Source organism: Mizuhopecten yessoensis, unplaced genomic scaffold, assembly GCF_002113885.1.
Source record: "Mizuhopecten yessoensis strain PY_sf001 unplaced genomic scaffold, ASM211388v2 scaffold7513, whole genome shotgun sequence".
NCBI lineage: Eukaryota > Metazoa > Mollusca > Bivalvia > Pectinida > Pectinidae > Mizuhopecten > Mizuhopecten yessoensis.
The window spans coordinates 94,856-114,743 of NW_018407085.1; the positions used below are offsets into that span (position 1 = coordinate 94,856).

The 19,888-nt window shown below is 39.1% G+C and overlaps 1 protein-coding gene across 1 annotated transcript; it reads left to right on the top strand.

Moving 5' to 3' along the window:
• The first annotated feature begins 6,640 nt into the window (after nt 1-6,640).
• Nucleotides 6,641-19,656, top strand: LOC110453814. The gene is made up of 4 exons (XM_021502982.1): nt 6,641-6,819; nt 9,364-9,608; nt 16,617-16,787; nt 17,615-19,656. The coding sequence occupies exons 2-4, from the start codon at nt 9,407-9,409 to the stop codon at nt 17,869-17,871; spliced, it is 630 nt and encodes a 209-aa protein (XP_021358657.1). The 5' UTR covers nt 6,641-6,819; nt 9,364-9,406; the 3' UTR covers nt 17,872-19,656.
• Nucleotides 19,657-19,888: the final 232 nt, after the last annotated feature.

The window sequence follows — 19,888 nt, forward strand, 5'->3', positions numbered from 1 at the left end:
TAAATGTCACTCGTCATAAAGACATTATGATAAATCGTCAGCGCAAAAAATAACCATAAACTCTGCGAATGGCGTACTGTCTAAGTCAAATAGCCTCTAAATACACACCGACAGACAAGTATACGTCGAGTTCATATCTAGCTAAAGTTAACTCAGCAATGAAATGACGTCATTTTGCACTACTCTGTCACATAACAATTCTACGAAGTATAGGATATCGTTCAGAATATTTCAGTGGAAGTTGGACCGGACACATTCCTTACGCTCGCTAGTATTTTTCTGATGACGACTCTGTCGGTGCCCTCTCGGGTAATACTAGAAATATAAGCTTAGGTGCGTTCAATGCAAGAACTAAAATGGAACAGTTCCGTGTAGAAACAGCAATGATTGTGTGCGCCAGCTGTGCAAGATGCAACTGTACGCCACGCACGTTTGTATTTTCGCTGCAACATTATCCTTTATTTGTACATATCATGGCTTGTTGTACATATTATTAATGATATGTCATTGAAGGAAATGAAGTTCAGTGGTGATGATATTGTCATGAAAAGTCATGTGATATGCTCTTTTATCACGATACTAACAGCAATAAAAATCGAATTTCAAATAACCATGTTATCATCTATGTAATACTTTATAACACCTGCCAGAATCATGATAAATCCATGAATTATCATGGATTAACAGTATAAGGAAATACTTAAGTTAAGTTTGAAAAAACTACTTGAGAATGGATTTCCACATTTTGGATTCTGCTTTTCACAAAAGAAAATGTCGGCTCTCGTCAGTAGACGACATTAACCGGACCTACTATCCTTTTTAAGCTACTCTGTGTAAAACATAGTTCTTGATGAACGAATTATCATAAAATCACATATAGTTTTTTTTATCGTAACCAAATCAAAAACAATTTGCAAATGGGGCATCTAATGACGAGCACGTTTCCTTTCTTGATATTTTCCTACGTATGTGTTAACAATTGATGGTATTCCTCCGCGGTATACTTGTACTTATATATATTTGTCGGTGTCCGAGGATCTCGAAGATCACTAGAAGCCGATGGGAATATAAGGTATTTAGTCCACTCCTTTAATTATGATCGGTAATAGTATTCCAATGATAAACAGTTTAGCATCGCCCGCACGTGGATAAAATCTCGAGTCAACATGGAATGACGGTTCGATTTTATCCGAATGCCCACGATGAGAAAATTGTTCTCACGATAAACTCTGTAAATACCATATGATAATCTATAAACACCAAAATATAACGAGATCCGTGTCAACAGGATGTTGTTCAAGCTGACAAATCTTTCAGTATTTGGTTTTCTGGTGACATTATGAATTATAATACCGCACATAAAAATGTGCCTAAAATATACTGCATTTTTCCAACTTCATTACGGGGAATTCGGTATTGCGGTAACGACTTTTCTCAGTGGCGCGCCTTATGTTAGAGGTTCCTTTATTCCCCGATCATCTGGACACAACAAACAGAGGAGCGTGTAGCACGAACGGCAGGCTTTATTGAGATAGTCTGGGACCGTAGGACAGAATTTAAAACTGACTGCATCTAACTCAACAAATAAGCCGACAGGAGCTATCATGGCATATCAGTAAACTGTTGACATGTAAGTGTTGACAAACATCTTGCAGACCTTGATCTCAAAATAGATATTAGCACCGAGTCTAGATCTGCCAGCGATGTGGGCGAACTAAGATACTGTACAGAGCGAACCAATCATTTTACAATGGTTAACGTAACTGGATAGGACCTGACGGACGATTTATAAAGCTGTGTTTGTTGCTTATTAGCTACAATATGGAAAAGCTTTTGAAACTATCTAATAAAATAAATAAAAAGAAAACAAAAAAAGAAACAAATCCTAAGAAACAACATTAATTTAAATATGAATTAAGATTGTGTAATAATTGATCATTGTTGCTTAGTCCATTTTTTAATGAGGCTGAAAATGTTGATGTGAACATACGTCATTTAAAACATCGTGTTCTCCTCACGCGCTCCAGTTTTCCGATCATATTTCCTCGTTCGGTACCTCTCTAGCAAAGACAATGAGACAGAGATATATATCAAGTTCCGAATTGACTGAAGCAGACGACCACAATGGCACGTAAGCCTGATACTTTATTGGTGTGCTTCTGTTATTTCGGTGTAATACGATATTCATTGTCCATGTGGTACGTAGAGAAACAAACACGATATTTTGTGTTCTCTCGATTAATGATGTTTCACTCGGGGTTCGTGGATATGGATATCTCGACAACTGTACTGTAAGAGGGACAGATGAATAAATGCTGACGCGACACGTGTTGGACATCATTAATCACCAACACGTACAAGCGGGAAAAATATCCTGTATTGATTATTCTGTGATATCCGTTGATGAATTCGTGACCAACGTATTTGTACTGATTATATATATCTTCAGTGTGCTTTTAAACCTGTTGAGACGCGAAAATATGTACAAGAGGGACATATATTGAAGTGTTTAATCATTCTATGCTGGGTCATAGCTGTTCAAGACATGATATTACAGAATTATATAGGAATTTAATCAGGATTTTTGTCGAGTGTTTATGCAAGTATGAACGGGGAAAAATTATCTTACTCACCACATGAGCGGCCATAGCGAAGCGCAAAATCAAATTTGGAATTATATAAATATGTATCCAGGTTTCACTCGCTTTTGCGCACTCGTTAAAACATCTGAAATTTGTCACACTCGTGAAATATTGCTGATATTTAAAGGAAGCCATCTAATATCGACTTTCAAAACTTGAATTATTAAAAAAAAAGAGTAAATCTATGTATTTCAACTGTTTGAAATTAACCAACAACTTGCATTTCATATAAATTCTTCAGCACATTTTTGAGGAAATTTGAAAATCTGTCATAGAAAACAGGGTTTAGAACTTGAGTTAAAACTTGATCTCAAAGAGCAAATCAAGATCACGATTCATTTTACAAATGCTTCTGTGTTACGCCGAGTTTCATCAACACATAAACCTCAAAATGTTAATTTTACCTAATCAAGAACAACTTCCAAAAAGAAAATTACAAATATTCAACAAAGAATGTTGTGCATTTTTCTGGCAATAATCCTACTCTTGAAACCTTTTTCGAAATATATACATCCGGGCAAGAGGTCAAGGTCGAGTGACGATCGCCACACGCATTTGTCGTTCCATAATCTCACATTCTCTTTAATTTCTATCAACAGCTGAATACGAAAATCTTGGATAAACTTAAATATAATTTGTATGGTAATTTTTATTTTTCACAATAAAGAGTGTTTTTTCCGTACTTCCAAAAAAATCAAAGAAATTATAATTCAATATGTAAATCTTATTTCTGCGGTGAGTGTACCTAATGACAATTATATTAAAGAGCGGATCAAACGAACTATTTCAGACAGTACCCTAAAGTTGATGCATACCTTGCCTTAACGTGAAGTCTCTCCGCGCCAGTAGGAGCATAAGGAAGGCATAAACAAGAAAAAGAAAGAAAAGAGTTGATGCTTATGAAAACAATAAACAAATGGCATGAAAATATTCAGTTTGTTAACTCTTTATGAAAATATCTAATTCCAACATACCCCCTTAGCATATAACTGGACTGCATTATTGTGATCTTTGTCCTAAATATCAAAGGTATTTCAAGCCTTTAGGATACCTAGGATTATTATACCTCTACTTATTTTACACTATACAAAAGTAACCACATTAACAAGCTATTTCCCCTCTAACTGCATGCCAGGGAAATAGTTCGTCTGAAGGGGTGCGATAGTTTTGAAACTATTTCCGTCGGAAAATGCGGGAAATTGAGTGACGTCGTGGGTGGGGCCTGACCGAATATTGACCAATCAGCGCAATCGAATTACGTCGGCAAATTCCGGCAATTTCCGGCCAGCGCGCCGGTACTTCCTGTTGACATTGAAAATTTGTTGTCTACTAATATTTAGAATAGTGTAAGGGAGTGTTTGTATCGGTATAATAAAACAGTTGAAGTATGGGTATTTCGGGATTCGCCTCGGGAAATAGTCCTGGCCTCGGGGGATCATAAACTTGCTATATCCCTCATACCCATACTTTAACTGTTAACAAACTAACTAACACCCGTGACTGGCATGATATTATGCCATCAACGTGTAAAAGCCAAAAGTGTGACAGGGGAAGCAACTCCCACCACACATTTTACAGCTGCAACGTACCTTGATACACGTAATATGTTTAAAATATATTTCAATTGCTTCAAAGTGATTACATGAATTTATAATAGGTCGCAAATTAGAGTAATTATGTTACCTGAAAATCTTGCAGAGCAATTTTCAAATTAACAACAGTTAGTTTGTATATATTATTCTGTCCATTCTATTATCCAAAGAACTGTTTCTTCGATAAACTCGGTTCCGTCCAATATTTTAAAGCGCACGAACTGAGGCACGGATATATAGCTAACTAACCTGGCTGAATACTACTGTAGCAGCGACGTACACGCACACTGACAGTTTATGTAATATAGATCAAATTTAAATGATACATGCAAAATCTATAACATATTTTCAAATATCACACATCAAGCACATTCTATTAACTCTTTGACCTATTTTTACAACATGGACGTCTCAGCTGATACGAAATATGGAACATTATTTGTTTATATTCAAACGGAACTAATCTGCATTTTACTTGCAAGCAGCAACTGGGAAAATAACTTGAAACTTGAATGAAGTATTCACCAATTTTCCATGGTCTTCATTCTGGAGACATTTCGAATAATTTTGTATGCAAAGTGGAAAAAAAACAACCGCAATTGTTGCAGCATGTCTTCCAGTTTTTCATGGAAACGATAGGTCGGCCAAGTTTTAGTATCATGTTAAAAGAGGAAAAAGTTCAAAGGTTTATTATTTAATGTTTTTGACGTTTGCCACGAAATGCTATTGTTTAAACATAGCCTTGTTGAAAGGGAAACGTACATGATCCTTTTGAACATTGAATGTAATAAATTGAATCGAAAACGGCACATTTTCCCAAAAACCCAACCCAAAAAAGCATCTTATAAATATAATTTAGAAAGTAAATATACATAATGAATGGAATTTTTAAACCATTCAATCTGGTGTTTATGCAAATGTGCTATAATCCAGATTTCTCATAAAGCCAAACGGGCTTCGTGCAATATGGATGTTACCTATTTGCATTCAACCAGAGACCTATTGAGATGCATAGCCGATGTACAATGACCATAGATCACTGAGTTCTTGGCAGCAGGTAAGATAAAAGCTTGGGAAAGGCAGCACTTGGTTACTTTCATTTTGTGCTGAAAATTGTAATATTCTTTCCTCTCCTTTTTTTCTCGTTTTTTTAATATGTTACGCTTTGTCCTCGTTGTGTTGCTTTTCTGTAAAATCTTAAATTCAGTCTAATTAAATATTCATTCTAGTTTTGAGAACTCTCTATGGGAACTTACCATGTTGTTAATTGGTCCTTCTTCGATTTACATTTGTATACTCTTGTATGAAATCCATAATAATATATAGATCAAAAATCACTGCTGCATCAACACAATGACATTGGTGTGTAAAATACACTATAAAGACCAGCAGATCTACACACAAATAGTTAAGATTCCAGTCGCTCGTGGGTTACACCACTGCAAAAATTATCAGCTTGAGCCATAACGTTCTGATAAACAATGGTATCGTTTTCATCCACAGTGTTTCAATAGCTTTTAAGTACGATGCATTTATCATTCTACGCTCGCCAAATATATAATGTGAAGAACAACGGCACTGTCAGCTTTTTGTTTTTCATGTATTTCACCATATCTAAGTCACGTGATTTCCGTCTATTATTCTCGATTTCGAATGTTTGGCTAAGGACAGCAAAGTTATGAATGGTCACTTCCGGAGATACTTACGCAATAAGCTCATATACATTGTGAAGTTCCAACTCCCGAAATGATTGCCGCAACATGTCATATCACTTTTGGCAACCTTCCATGGATACTCGTTTTTGAAAGACGGCGTCTGATCGGTCCCTTATTTTCACAACATTTTTTTAGATGTTTTTCGGGTCAGTTAGACGCGATCTTTCAACATTGATATGGCATGACGTAGAAGATCCAAACGTATCAATATGTGGCGTTATCGATGTTTACAACCATTGAAAGGCTAACATTGTTATATGTTAATAGTTGGTTTTATTTCGAAAATACATGGACAAGTTATTGAAATAAAGCGAATTTGTGTGCATTTTCCTAGCAACGTTTCTTCCCTTGTTCACATATGATATTCCCACTATTAATATGTGTGCTAGGTTAGGATTTTTGGTACAAGGTAAGACTTTAAAAGCAAAACTCTTTGTAAAAATAAAATAACTAAATAAACATACACTTTAGCATAACCTTCGTCCAATGAATTTGACGGTTGAATAGTGCTAGCCGGTGTATTACCTCCATGTATAGCTACGCGGCTCCCACACTGAATCTAATCATAGACATGTTTGTATTGTTACAGGCAAACAGACATCCCCTGAAAGTTAACACGTGATTAGTTTTCTCTCCGCTATATTTGGTGGAATTTCGTCTTGAACGATACACTGCATAAAATGGCCCGGAGTCGTTGACATAGCAACAAAAATCGATAAGTATGCTTCCCGAAATCGTTCACGGCGATAGATTGTACGTGCGACGTAACCCTGCCAGGGATTGAGTCTGGTGAATGGTGAAGGAGTGGGATGGAAGTCACCCGACCCCTGTTGTGGTGACACCGGAAGTACACACAGTGCCTTCGCCGGGGTAAGTAAGGGAGCAATGGTTGCAGTCGCCATATTGCGTGTTGTTTTTGCCACCATCCATTCACTCTTGCAATGCAATACGCACTTGAAACATACAGTCAATCTGTAGGATTAGTAGGCCTTTATTACTGTACTTGTACATCAGTTCTGGCGAGTCCAGTATAACCAGAGTCAGTAATGTGTGGGTTCCGTGTCCATTTTGTGATCACACGTGTCCGTAGCCATATTATTTACGTCTAACAAATAATCAATATGGCAGTCGGCATCACTACCGTCCTTCGAGCCGGGTTCATCAGACCAGCCAGCGACGAATGCTGACAAGCCAACAGTGTATATGGTTAAACTGCTAAAGGAGCAATAGGTTTCAGAAATTAGCAGCAGTTATTTTTTACCAAAATATCTTAATTGAGCTAGCATTCTTTGACTGTATGTTTATGCTTGTCTTAAAATACGTTGATATTATATTGAAATCTTAGCTAACAACAACTGTGTCATTGACTTGCAGGGGCACGATTATCAGCAAACGTACGCCATTGTTTACTATCAGTGTTGCAATCTGTTTATTTATAGCGTTATAATCCACAAAGTATAGACATATTGTATGTTATAATCTATACAATATTTAGGTGTTATAATGCACGCAGCATTTCTAACTGTTAAAAGCTACAATGTACGTTTGTTGTAATCAATGTGTTTTATACATGTAGGCGATACCACCCATGTATTGTATTAATGTGTTATAACATACATTTATCACGATTGGATCTTATTATTATCACATTTCTATAGATGTTACATTTCACTTGGTAAGTACCATTTGATATAATCAGACGGGAAGGGGCNGGGGGGGGGGGGGGGGGGTGGGTATTTATATTTGATATATTATAATTCACACATCTTATCGAGAAAAGAATACACCTGCTATTACCCAATGCATGTATCATAAGAGGCGACTAATGTTTAACCCCCTGCAGAATAGGGATTTGCTTTTGTGCCCTTTACTTGGAGACACAAAAGCGACCAAAATAAATCTGCTGCACCAATTACCATAGTTCGGATCATTATATTTCTTTAAGCTTTTTCCTTCCTTTTATTTCCTAACGCCTTGCTTGGCAATACCTCACTTTTGGCTTTAATGTTGAACTTTCGCCCAGGTGAGGAAGGCAATGGGTTCTGTCCCCAGGCCGGGTCATACCAAAGTCCTTTAAAATGGTAGTTGTTATTCCTTGCTTAACGTTCAGCATTAAGGGTAATGGAAACAACTGGTTCACCCATTGTCAGTATAATGTGACCGGTGGAATGCTGTGCTAGGATTTAGGCATGGCATTTCAGTGAGATAGCACTATAAAGTCGGCATCAGATCCAGGCTATCACAAGGAGGCAAGTATACCAACATATCCTGTCTCCAGTACACATACATGCATGCATGCTTACACAACACACATGGAGGCACGTCCTGAAATGACCTTAGCTGTTAAAAGGGCGTTAAACAAAATTAAACTAAAATCATTGTACACGTAGTTAGGATTATCTACATATGCGTAAGTGCATATATTTTATAATGAAGGCAATGTGATGTTATGATTCACAAATCTAATTCATTTGAGATATAACACGGCAACGATATACAATGTTTTTCTCATTTGCATATGAAGCCCGGATAACGATTGTTAATGACGTTAATGACCCCGATTGACCCTGGCATGTTGAAATTGACTATCGATGAAGTCACGAACAACAGCACGACCCCGAAAGGTTAATGTCATTCCGCCTCACTTTGAATATTTCTGACGTGACCAATCCACGGCAGAGTGACCTAGAGTTTGAAGAAAACACTCAAAAATATATTTAAGTCGTCGTTTCTTTTTGTGGTTTTGGCTTATATGAATTAGAATGGGGATAACCTTACTGTATTTTGACATGTGCGGCAGTATATCGTGATTATACTGTCGCAATTATCCGTTGTAATGGCTCCGCTCCGCGTCACCATTAAACTCAATTTGCGACAGTATAACTAAATTCACAATACACCGCCGCAAATTTCAAAATACGGTAGGGTTACCCCTTAATTGCTTCATGCATGATGATCCATACATTGCGTTTGGTTTTATAATCATACCAGTGTGTATTGTAAAACAAGCATTGTGTTTGAGTTAGTCCACATGTAGGTGTATAATCAACCCATCGTGTTTAGGTGGTAAAAGCCATATTTTGTATAGGGACTATGTAATCTTCACATTGTGTTCAGGTGTTAATTCCAAATATTGTAAGCAGGTGTTATAATATACACTTTGTGTTTAGGTGTTATATTGCACATTTTGTGTTTATTATGTTGAGAGGTTCATGGAGATGCATTTATATAAGTTGTAAAACTTGTTTCCAAATCAAACTTCAGAAAGTATGTATCACTTATATTATTTTATAAACGCAAAAAGAAATTGAATGAAATATATTTCATTTAGATAGGTTTCACGGAGTACGCAGTAAGGTCACAGCTATCATTACCACTGTACACTACCTCACGATTTATGTTATTCATTTTCAGAATTTGATGATGACAACAACATCCTTTAACCAAAGCCTCGATAATGGATACGACATTCTTCACCCGGAAACTAGTCACTGCGGCTGCGCTGTTTCTGTGCGGTTTCCTGTGTTTCGTGATAGCGTTTGCCACCCCAACCTGGTTACATGTTCGTGAGGGTATCCATGGTGGTCTGTGGTCCAGATGTCTCATGGTAAAGGAGCCTGCCTACTGGACGTGTGACGCTTGGGAACAGCCGACAAATGGTAGGGTTATAGGATCTAGTCATACGAAAACCTTAATACATGTATCGATGAAAAGTTACAGCAAATCAGCATTTGGTTTATATTTTCGTAACATTCCTATGATGCAAATCCAATAAAACCAACCAGAGTTATAAAACCGCATGTGTAATGATAATGACATCATTTCAAGTGTAACGTCCAAAATATAACGTAAAATATTTAGGTCGTATTGAAATGCATTAATCGATCCGAATTATAGGTATAAATTCTTTCCCAAAAATAAACTATATTCTGTAAACAACCACTGTATCGTTTTATATTTTTAAATTATTTACTTCTGGTGGTTAGGACACCATTTTCATTTCAACTTCGGCGATTAGGTCTACCGGACAGTTCCAGTCTAGTACATTCCTCATAAAGGACAATTCCAAAGCGTTGCGTTTGCGTTTCGCTTTCGTCGCGTTTGCATTGTATTTGCGTTACATTTGCGTTTAAATTGACGAAAGAAAGTCTCCGACAAAATTGTGACGTCATCTTGTAACGCCTCAAGCAAAGCCGTGTTAACTCATGTAAAGATTTACCATCGCCATTCTGATTCCATACTTATGATACGTCCAACAAATGCACTCTTGTGGTTAGGGTTAACATGACAGTCATTTGTATTCTTTCTGAAGGCAAAATTTTGATTTAGAGTTTTCAAAATCATCCATCGACCTAGTTAATATGTAGCATCGAGTTATTAATAATAATTATAATAATAATTCGAAGTTCTTATATACCGCTTTATCACAACCTCGCAGGTCGTCTAAAAGCGGTTCACAAATTATTATCTGTGGTTATCCCTTTGCAACAAGCCAATAATTTTCTCAACTCCCCGGGGAGCTGATACAGCCGGCGCTCACAGCTATAGCGTTCTACAATTAAATCAATTTCCAACCACGTGCTCATTTACAACTGACTAGACTGGAAAATGCAGAGTAAAGTATCAGGCTTAAAGATACAACACAGTGCCGTGCCGTGACTCGAACCCGCAACCCTTCGGTCACCAGCCAAACGTTTCCATATAGCCTTCAATTTATTTATATTCCAATATTAGCCAGCTATCCAGTACTGTAGAGTGGTAGTCTATGATGATCTTGTCCGCGCTCAACTTGAGTTCTCGCCTAATAGACTGACCAAAGTGGAATATCGTATACATAGACATTACAACTGTAAGGTGACCCAAACGTGTTTCACCAATATATTGATAATAAGTATACGTTCCCTGCTGAGTGAAATACCAGTGCGTGTTTCATCAATATAGGTAGTATGTCGATATCTAGTGTGTGAGGGCAAAGTGCGAGTCCACAACAACCAAAAATATGGTAATTAACTACAAACCGTTCTTTCTATTAACTACATTTGACATGTTCACGTACATGTACGAAAAGTAACATTTTCCAAAAACTACCATTTTACAAATTACCAGACTTTATAGGAGTACTCAAATTTGTACATTTACATGTCAAAATCAGAGTATCATGTTAGACTTGGTCATGCACGCTGTGAATATTTCATGATATCATGTTGTCACTGCGTGTCTGTACGGTATGTTATAGTATCGATTTCAGACTCGTGAAGGTGTTTGTATTATTGATGTTTGGTGTCACGCAGGACTTTACAGAACTACAGCTGGCAATTCAAGTTAGAAATAATTTCAAGAACACTAACAACATGGTCCGTATATCTTCTATGACCAACCAACACTGATGTCAGTCCGTCGACAGATATATCTCAATCGGTAACTGTCTTCTCGGTAATGTTTACAACAGGTAACAGGAGTTTTCATCTCATCATCCATAATACTGGTATCATACATTTATAAATAAAGACAAGATTTCGAGTCATTTTCCGAAATCTGACTCTTTTTTTTATCCCTTACTCTCTTTCCTTCTTGTCATTTTTATGACAACATTCCTCAAACCCACATACTTATTGAGGACTAATGGGAAAGGGGTAAGTTGGGGCGGCAGCAAGGGGGAGGGGTTGAACTACACTGTATCTAGAATATGCCAACGATAAAAAAAGTATGGGCATTGATACAATCTTATTAATGAATGGCAACTACAATCTATCTATAAATAATTTTGGAAGTTGATCTACAAAAAAATGTATACGTAGTTATCCTGTCCACACAACTCAAAAACAACAAAAAAACATGAAGTATTAATAACAAAATAGTCTTCGGTGGGTGCTACGGTGACTGTGCTTGTGGTGTAGATGTTATAACGGCGTCATATCCTCACTATAAATGTATATGTTGCAGGTCAAGGCGTCACGTCCTCACTATAAATGTATGGTTTGCAGGTCACGGCGTCACGTCCTCACTATAAATGTATATGTTGCAGGGTTTATAATGGCGTCACGTCCTCACTATAAATGTATGTGTTGCAGGTTTATAATGGTGTCACATCCTCACTATAAATGTATGTGTTGTAGGTCACGGCGTCACGTCCTCGCTATAAACGTCCTCTCTATAAATGTATATGTTGCAGGTCACGGCGTCACGTTCTCACTATGAATGTATGTGTTGCAGGTTTATAATGGTGTCACATCCTCACTATAAATGTATGTGTTGTAGGTCACGGCGTCACGTCCTCGCTATAAACGTCCTCACTATAAATGTATATGTTGCAGGTCACGGCGTCACGTTCTCACTATGAATGTATGTGTTGCAGGTTTATAATGGTGTCACATCCTCACTATAAATGTATGTGTTGCAGGTCAAGACGTCACGTCCTCACTATAAATGTATGTGTTGCAGGTTTATAATGGTGTCACATCCTCACTATAAATGTATGTGTTGCAGGTCACGGCGTAACGTCATCAATATAAATGTATGTGTTGCAGGTTTTATAATGGCGTCACGCCCTCACTATAAATGTATGTGTTGCAGGTCACGGCCTCACGTCCTCACTATAAACGTCCTCACTATAAATGTATGTGTTGCAGGTCACGGCCTCACGTCCTCACTATAAATGTATGTATTGCAGGCGTTATAACGGCGTTACGTCCTCACTATCAATGTATATGTTGCAGGTTTTATAATGGCGTCACGTCCTCACTATAAATGCATATGTTGCAGGTTTTATAACGGTGTCACGTCCTCATTTAAATGTATATGTTGCAGGTCACGGCGTCACGTCCTCACTGTAAATGTATGTGTTGCAGGTCACGGCGTCCCGATCTCACTATAAATGTGTGTGTTGCAGGTTTTATAATGGCGTCACGCCCTCACTATAAATGTATGTGTTGCAGGTCACGGCCTCACGTCCTCACTATAAACGTCATCACTATAAATGTATGTGTTGCAGGTCACGGTGCCACGTCCTCACTATAAATGTATGTGTTGCGGGTCACGGCCACACGTCCTCACTATAAATGTATGTATTGCAGGTCACGGCGTCACGTCGTCACTATAAATGTATGTGTTGCAGGTCACGGCCTCACGTCCTCACTTTAAATGTATATGTTGCAGGTCACTGCGTCACGTCCTCACTATAAGTGTATATGTTGCAGGTCACGGCGTCACGTTCTCACTATAAATGTATGTGTTGCAGGTTTATAATGGTGTCACATCCTCACTATAAATGTATGTGTTGCAGGTCACGGCGTAACGTCATCAATATAAATGTATGTGTTGCAGGTTTTATAACGGTGTCACATCCTCACTATAAATGTATGTGTTGCAGGTTTTATAACGATGTCACGTCCTCACTATAAATGTATGTGTTGCAGGCGTTATAACGGCGTTACGTCCTCACTTTAAATGTATATGTTGCAGGTCATGGCGTCACGTCCTCACTATAAATGTATGTGTTGCAGGTCACGGCCACACGTCCTCACTATAAATGTATGTATTGCAGGTCACGGCGTCACGTCCTCATTATAAATGTATGTGTTGCATGTCACGGAGTCACGTCCTCACTTTAAATGTATGTGTTGCAGGTCACTGCGTCACGTCCTCACTATCAATGTATATGTTGCAGGTTTTATAACGGTGTCACGTCCTCACTATAAATGTATGTGTTGCAGGCGTTATAACGGCGTTACGTCCTCACTTTAAATGGATATCTTTCAGGTCAAGGCGTCACGGCCTCACTATAAATGTATGTGTTGTAGGTCACGGCGTCACGTCCTCATTATAAATGTATGTGTTGCATGTCACGGAGATAAATGTATGTGTTGCAGGTCAAGGCGTCACGTCCTCACTATAAATATATGTGTGTTGCAGGTTTTATAACGATGTCACGTCCTCACTATAAATGCATGTGTTGCAGGTGTTATAACGGCGTTACGTCCTCACTTTAAATGTATATGTTGCAGGTCACGGCGTCACGTCCTCACTATAAGTGTATATGTTGCAGGTCACGGCGTCACGTCCTCACTATAAATGTATGTGTTGCAGGTCACAGTGTCACGTCCTTACTATAAATGTATGTGTTGCAGGTGTTATAACGGCGTCACGTCCTCACTTTAAATGTATATGTTGCAGGTCACGGCGTCACGTCATCACTATAAATGTATGTGTTGCAGGTCACGGCGTCACGTCCTCACTATAAATGTATGTGTTGCATGTCACGGAGTCACGTCCTCACTTTAAATGTATATGTTGCAGGTCATGGCGTCATGTCCTCACTATAAATGTATGTGTTGCAGGTTTAATAACGGTGTCACATCCTCACTATAAATGTATGTGTTGCAGGTCAAGGCGTCACGTCCTCACTATAAATGTATGTGTTGCAGGTCAAGGCGTCACGTCCTCACTATAAATGTATGTGTTGCAGGTCAAGGCGTCACGTCCTCACTATAAATGTATGTGTTGCAGGTCAAGGCGTCACGTCCTCACTATAAATGTATGTGTTGCAGGTCAAGGCGTCACGTCCTCACTATAAATGTATGTGTTGCAGGTCAAGGCGTCACGTCCTCACTATAAATGTATGTGTTGCAGGTCAAGGCGTCACGTCCTCACTATAAATGTATGTGTTGCAGGTCAAGGCGTCACGTCCTCACTATAAATGTATGTGTTGCAGGTCAAGGCGTCACGTCCTCACTATAAATGTATGTGTTGCAGGTCAAGGCGTCACGTCCTCACTATAAATGTATGTGTTGCAGGTCAAGGCGTCACGTCCTCACTATAAATGTATGTGTTGCAGGTCAAGGCGTCACGTCCTCACTATAAATGTATGTGTTGCAGGTCAAGGCGTCACGTCCTCACTATAAATGTATGTGTTGCAGGTCAAGGCGTCACGTCCTCACTATAAATGTATGTGTTGCAGGTCAAGGCGTCACGTCCTCACTATAAATGTATGTGTTGCAGGTCAAGGCGTCACGTCCTCACTATAAATGTATGTGTTGCAGGTCAAGGCGTCACGTCCTCACTATAAATGTATGTGTTGCAGGTCAAGGCGTCACGTCCTCACTATAAATGTATGTGTTGCAGGTCAAGGCGTCACGTCCTCACTATAAATGTATGTGTTGCAGGTCAAGGCGTCACGTCCTCACTATAAATGTATGTGTTGCAGGTCAAGGCGTCACGTCCTCACTATAAATGTATGTGTTGCAGGTCAAGGCGTCACGTCCTCACTATAAATGTATGTGTTGCAGGTCAAGGCGTCACGTCCTCACTATAAATGTATGTGTTGCAGGTCAAGGCGTCACGTCCTCACTATAAATGTATGTGTTGCAGGTCAAGGCGTCACGTCCTCACTATAAATGTATGTGTTGCAGGTCAAGGCGTCACGTCCTCACTATAAATGTATGTGTTGCAGGTCAAGGCGTCACGTCCTCACTATAAATGTATGTGTTGCAGGTCAAGGCGTCACGTCCTCACTATAAATGTATGTGTTGCAGGTCAAGGCGTCACGTCCTCACTATAAATGTATGTGTTGCAGGTCAAGGCGTCACGTCCTCACTATAAATGTATGTGTTGCAGGTCAAGGCGTCACGTCCTCACTATAAATGTATGTGTTGCAGGTCAAGGCGTCACGTCCTCACTATAAATGTATGTGTTGCAGGTCAAGGCGTCACGTCCTCACTATAAATGTATGTGTTGCAGGTCAAGGCGTCACGTCCTCACTATAAATGTATGTGTTGCAGGTCAAGGCGTCACGTCCTCACTATAAATGTATGTGTTGCAGGTCAAGGCGTCACGTCCTCACTATAAATGTATGTGTTGCAGGTCAAGGCGTCACGTCCTCACTATAAATGTATGTGTTGCAGGTCAAGGCGTCACGTCCTCACTATAAATGTATGTGTTGCAGGTCAAGGCGTCACGTCCTCACTATAAATGTATGTGTTGCAGGTCAAGGCGTCACGTCCTCACTATAAATGTATGTGTTGCAGGTCAAGGCGTCACGTCCTCACTATAAATGTATGTGTTGCAGGTCACGGCGTCACGTCCTCACTATAAATGTATGTGTTGCAGGTCACTGCGTCACGTCCTCACTATAAATGTATGTATTGCAGGTCACGGCGTCACGTCATCACTATAAATGTATGTGTTGCAGGTCACTGCGTCACGTCCTCACTATAAATGTATGTGTTGCAGGTTTTATAATGGCGTCACGTCCTCACTATAAATGTATGTGTTGCAGGTCACGGCGTCACCTCCTCACTATAAATGTATATGTTGCATGTCACGGCGTCACGTTCTCACTATGAATGTATGTGTTGCAGGTTTTATAATGGCGTCACGTCCTCACTATAAATGTATGTGTTGCATGTCACGGAGTCACGTCCTCACTAAAGTGTATATGTGGCAGGTTTTATAACGGTGTCACTTCCTTACTATAAATGTATGTGTTGCAGGTTTTCATAACGGCGTCACGATCTCACTATAAATGTATGTGTTGCAGGTTTTATAATGGCGTCACGCCCTCACTATAAATGTATGTGTTGCAGGTCACGGCGTCACGTCCTCACTATAAATGTATATGTTGTAGGTTCTATAACGGCGTCACGCCCTTACTATAAATGTATATGTTGTAGGTTTTATAACGGCGTCCCAGGCGTTCGCTGTCATGTCACTACTGCTGTATGTATTACTCTTCGTCGCTATGATTGTCACTATTGTGTCCATGGTACAAGACATCCCCTACCGGAAGTATATCGACCGGAAGTGCGTGCTCATGTTATTGGCTGTCAGTACCTTCTCAGCAGGTAAGATTTTACTCTTTAAACGAAAAGACTTGCATTGTCTATATAGTTTGGTAAACTCTCCTAATTGTTACTAGCGTGGCCTTTCCTGTCAAATCTAACTAATGTGACCTTGACCCGCTGCCAACTTTAACATATGTGACCTGCCTTATTAATTCCTAAACTGATCTAGCTAGTTCAGCCCTCTTTATCTCGGTAAACTAGAATGACTTTGCCTATTCAATAAGCTGACCATTTGTTAAGGGAATGTGATGGTTTGTCGTAGAGACTAATAGTGTTTTTTTCTATGTTACAATAAGCTTTGTCATTATTTCGGGGAATTTGATGGTTTGTTTCTATTACGTCAGGGGTCTGATTTCTCTGTTTCTGTTTCTCTGTAACAACATGCTGTGTCAGTGTGTCCGGAGTTTGATGTGTTTTTCCTGTTTCAGCAAGTCTTTCCATTATTAGGGGGAGTGTGATGTCATGTTTTTTAAGCTTGACTTTGCCCTAAAAGCAATCTCCCGTGTTCTGGGAACACCCTTTAGTCTGATTAATAACAAGTAAAAGTTTAACTTGCTTAGTATAAGACTAAAAGGCCCTTAAACGAGTATCTGAGATTAACCCGCTATAATGTTCCGTCGGACTAAATTGTTTAAGAAGATGTATTTCTCTGTTACAGCTAGCTTTGGTATTTTGTCGAGGAGTTTGTTAACATGTTTCTCTGTTTTAGCAAGTCTTATCTTTATCAACGGGAGTGTGAGGTCATGCTTCTTTGCTACTATTTCTCAGTTGCAGCAAACCTAGCTCGGTATTTCATACTATATTTATGACATGTTCCTCTTTTGCAGCTAGCCTTGCCATTATGTCTGGGACGGTGATGGGGATTAAGGGGAAGGACTACGTGTACGATCTACAGCGGAACGAGTATGTTGTCTTCTCCTATAATCAAAAGAAGATAGATATCACGGGGCCACTCAACCTCGGCTGGTCCTTTGTCGTCAACGTCTTTGCCGCCATCTTTACGTACGCTTCGTTCGCCTTTCTTGCTGTCGAATACAAACTGCTACCGGAAGACGACGGTCATGAATGCCAGGAAAATGTCTGAAGCTTTCACAAACGACACATCATGTGGTGACAGATGTAGGAGAGTATGTCTATCTTAAATGAACAGGATAACACAAGGTGTCGGACGCATTGTACGGATATCACATTGTACCTCAGGTTGTCATGCTATATTTTGTGTAGTGTTTCATAAAATGAAAATGTGCCATAATATCGTTACATGTCATAATGTTTGGGACGTTGGAGAGGCACCTGGTGTTATGAGACTTGAATGCTAATTTTAGGATTGCAATTACGTTCCGGCGACATTTGTTGTTGGGAAATTATTACATTGCACAATTTAGATTTATGTATGATGTCTCAGCGTCCGTTGCTTGTGAAATTACGTGCTGCTTTATGTTAATACTGCTCAGTACAGACTCCCAAAAGTAAACCTATTCCGGTACTTTATAGGGCATATACTTCCGGAACTAAGGTCATATCAGGAGGCTGTGTCTCATTTTGTTTTCATGACAGGAGAGGACGTCCGGTGGAGTGAAATAAGGGGCCGTATACTGCCAATAGTTTATAATATCGCATGGTGTCAAAATCATATATAAATTTCAAAAAAGCATGGATGAGTAAGATAAGGTCCAATAGCCAGCAAGCAGAGCACTTTTGCCTGTTCCATTAATGGGGGAATTGCGAAAATGCTATGAATTGGTAGAAAGTCTGAAAGAGCTCGTTACGAGAGCGGAGGTGAAATTGTGCGTGGTGATGAAACAGTGTCAGAATGGTATGTGTTGTGTGTAGTAGTAATACGTCATAACTCTAGATTATCACACTGTGTGTTGAGGGTTTCTCATCGCGAGCACGTGGATTAAATCGAGAGGCCATCGCAGGTGGAGTCTATGTACTTACCATATACATTTCTCCATTCATAAAAAATGTCAACTAAACAACGTAAATTTTCCAAATGTCTTTTAGCTATAGGCTGCAATGACCGATCCTCGATCTGGAACAAACGTAAACAAATAGGTTTGCGCGGAAGAATACCATGAACCTTAAAACTATGTAGAAAAATATTTTTCCAAACAATTTTATCGTCATTGGCTTCTACATATATTATATAAGCTTATAAAGTGTTGTTGTCCTCACAATATTTTTTCGTAATTTTATATTGATATGTTTATGATGGAATATTTTCTTACACGGATCCATTTTGTGTGGACATTATTTCCGGCTCAGGCCGTAGCCTGGCGCGACCAGACGTCAACGTTCCTTTTTGGGCAAATGTGTTTCAGAATGGGAAAATCCTTTCTCAAGTCGATCTCATTTTCTTCTTAAGTATTCCGCACTGACAACACATGATAATGAATCTATAGATGAAGATTATGTAAAGTAATACTACATTGACATAATGGTGTGTAGTAATACATAGTGAGGATGTAATGTGTGGTGGTATGGTTTGGGAATGGTGTGTGATGGTAGATCTGGACTGTGCTAAAGTTTTTATGGCGATACAGTGTGACGATGGTGTGTGCGGTGGTAGAAGTGTTTCAGGAGAAACATTGTGACGATGGTGTATGTGGTGGTGCGATTTGAAAATTGTATGAACAACTTTATGGTAATTGTATGTTTTGCATGGTAAACTATATATACAAATGGTTTCTTGCTTGTATATTGTATTGAAAATAACCAAGGGAGATGTAATTTTGGAAGGCATCTTATCGGCATAATGATTTTTTCTATCTGATGCAACGAAGAAAATGGTTCCTTCAATTTTACATATGTGTCTTGCTTACAATTGTGTACCCATTTTGCAAATGTCGTCAATAAAATCAATTTCTAAAAGTATACAGATCAGAGTGTTTGTATTAATCAACAACAGATATGTATCTGAGCTGAGTTGCATGTGGGTCTGGTAAACTTATGTCACAAGAGAGGAAAAATACACGGCCAGAATGGGACCTACCGAACTCTAGACGGACGCTCTAAAATTGCGACAGGAGAGAGGAAAAATGCACGGCCGGACAGGGGTTTGAACCCGGGACCCTCCCAACTCTAGGTGGACGCTCTAA

Excerpts from the sequence above, each read along its gene's own strand:
- LOC110453814 (XM_021502982.1), top strand. The coding sequence starts at position 9,407 with ATGGATACGACATTCTTCACCCGGAAACTAGTCACTGCGGCTGCGCTG. Across the intron at positions 9,609-16,616 it reads TTGGGAACAGCCGACAAATG|GTTTTATAACGGCGTCCCAG; the intron begins GTAGGGTTATAG and ends TATATGTTGTAG. Across the intron at positions 16,788-17,614 it reads TGTCAGTACCTTCTCAGCAG|CTAGCCTTGCCATTATGTCT; the intron begins GTAAGATTTTAC and ends CCTCTTTTGCAG.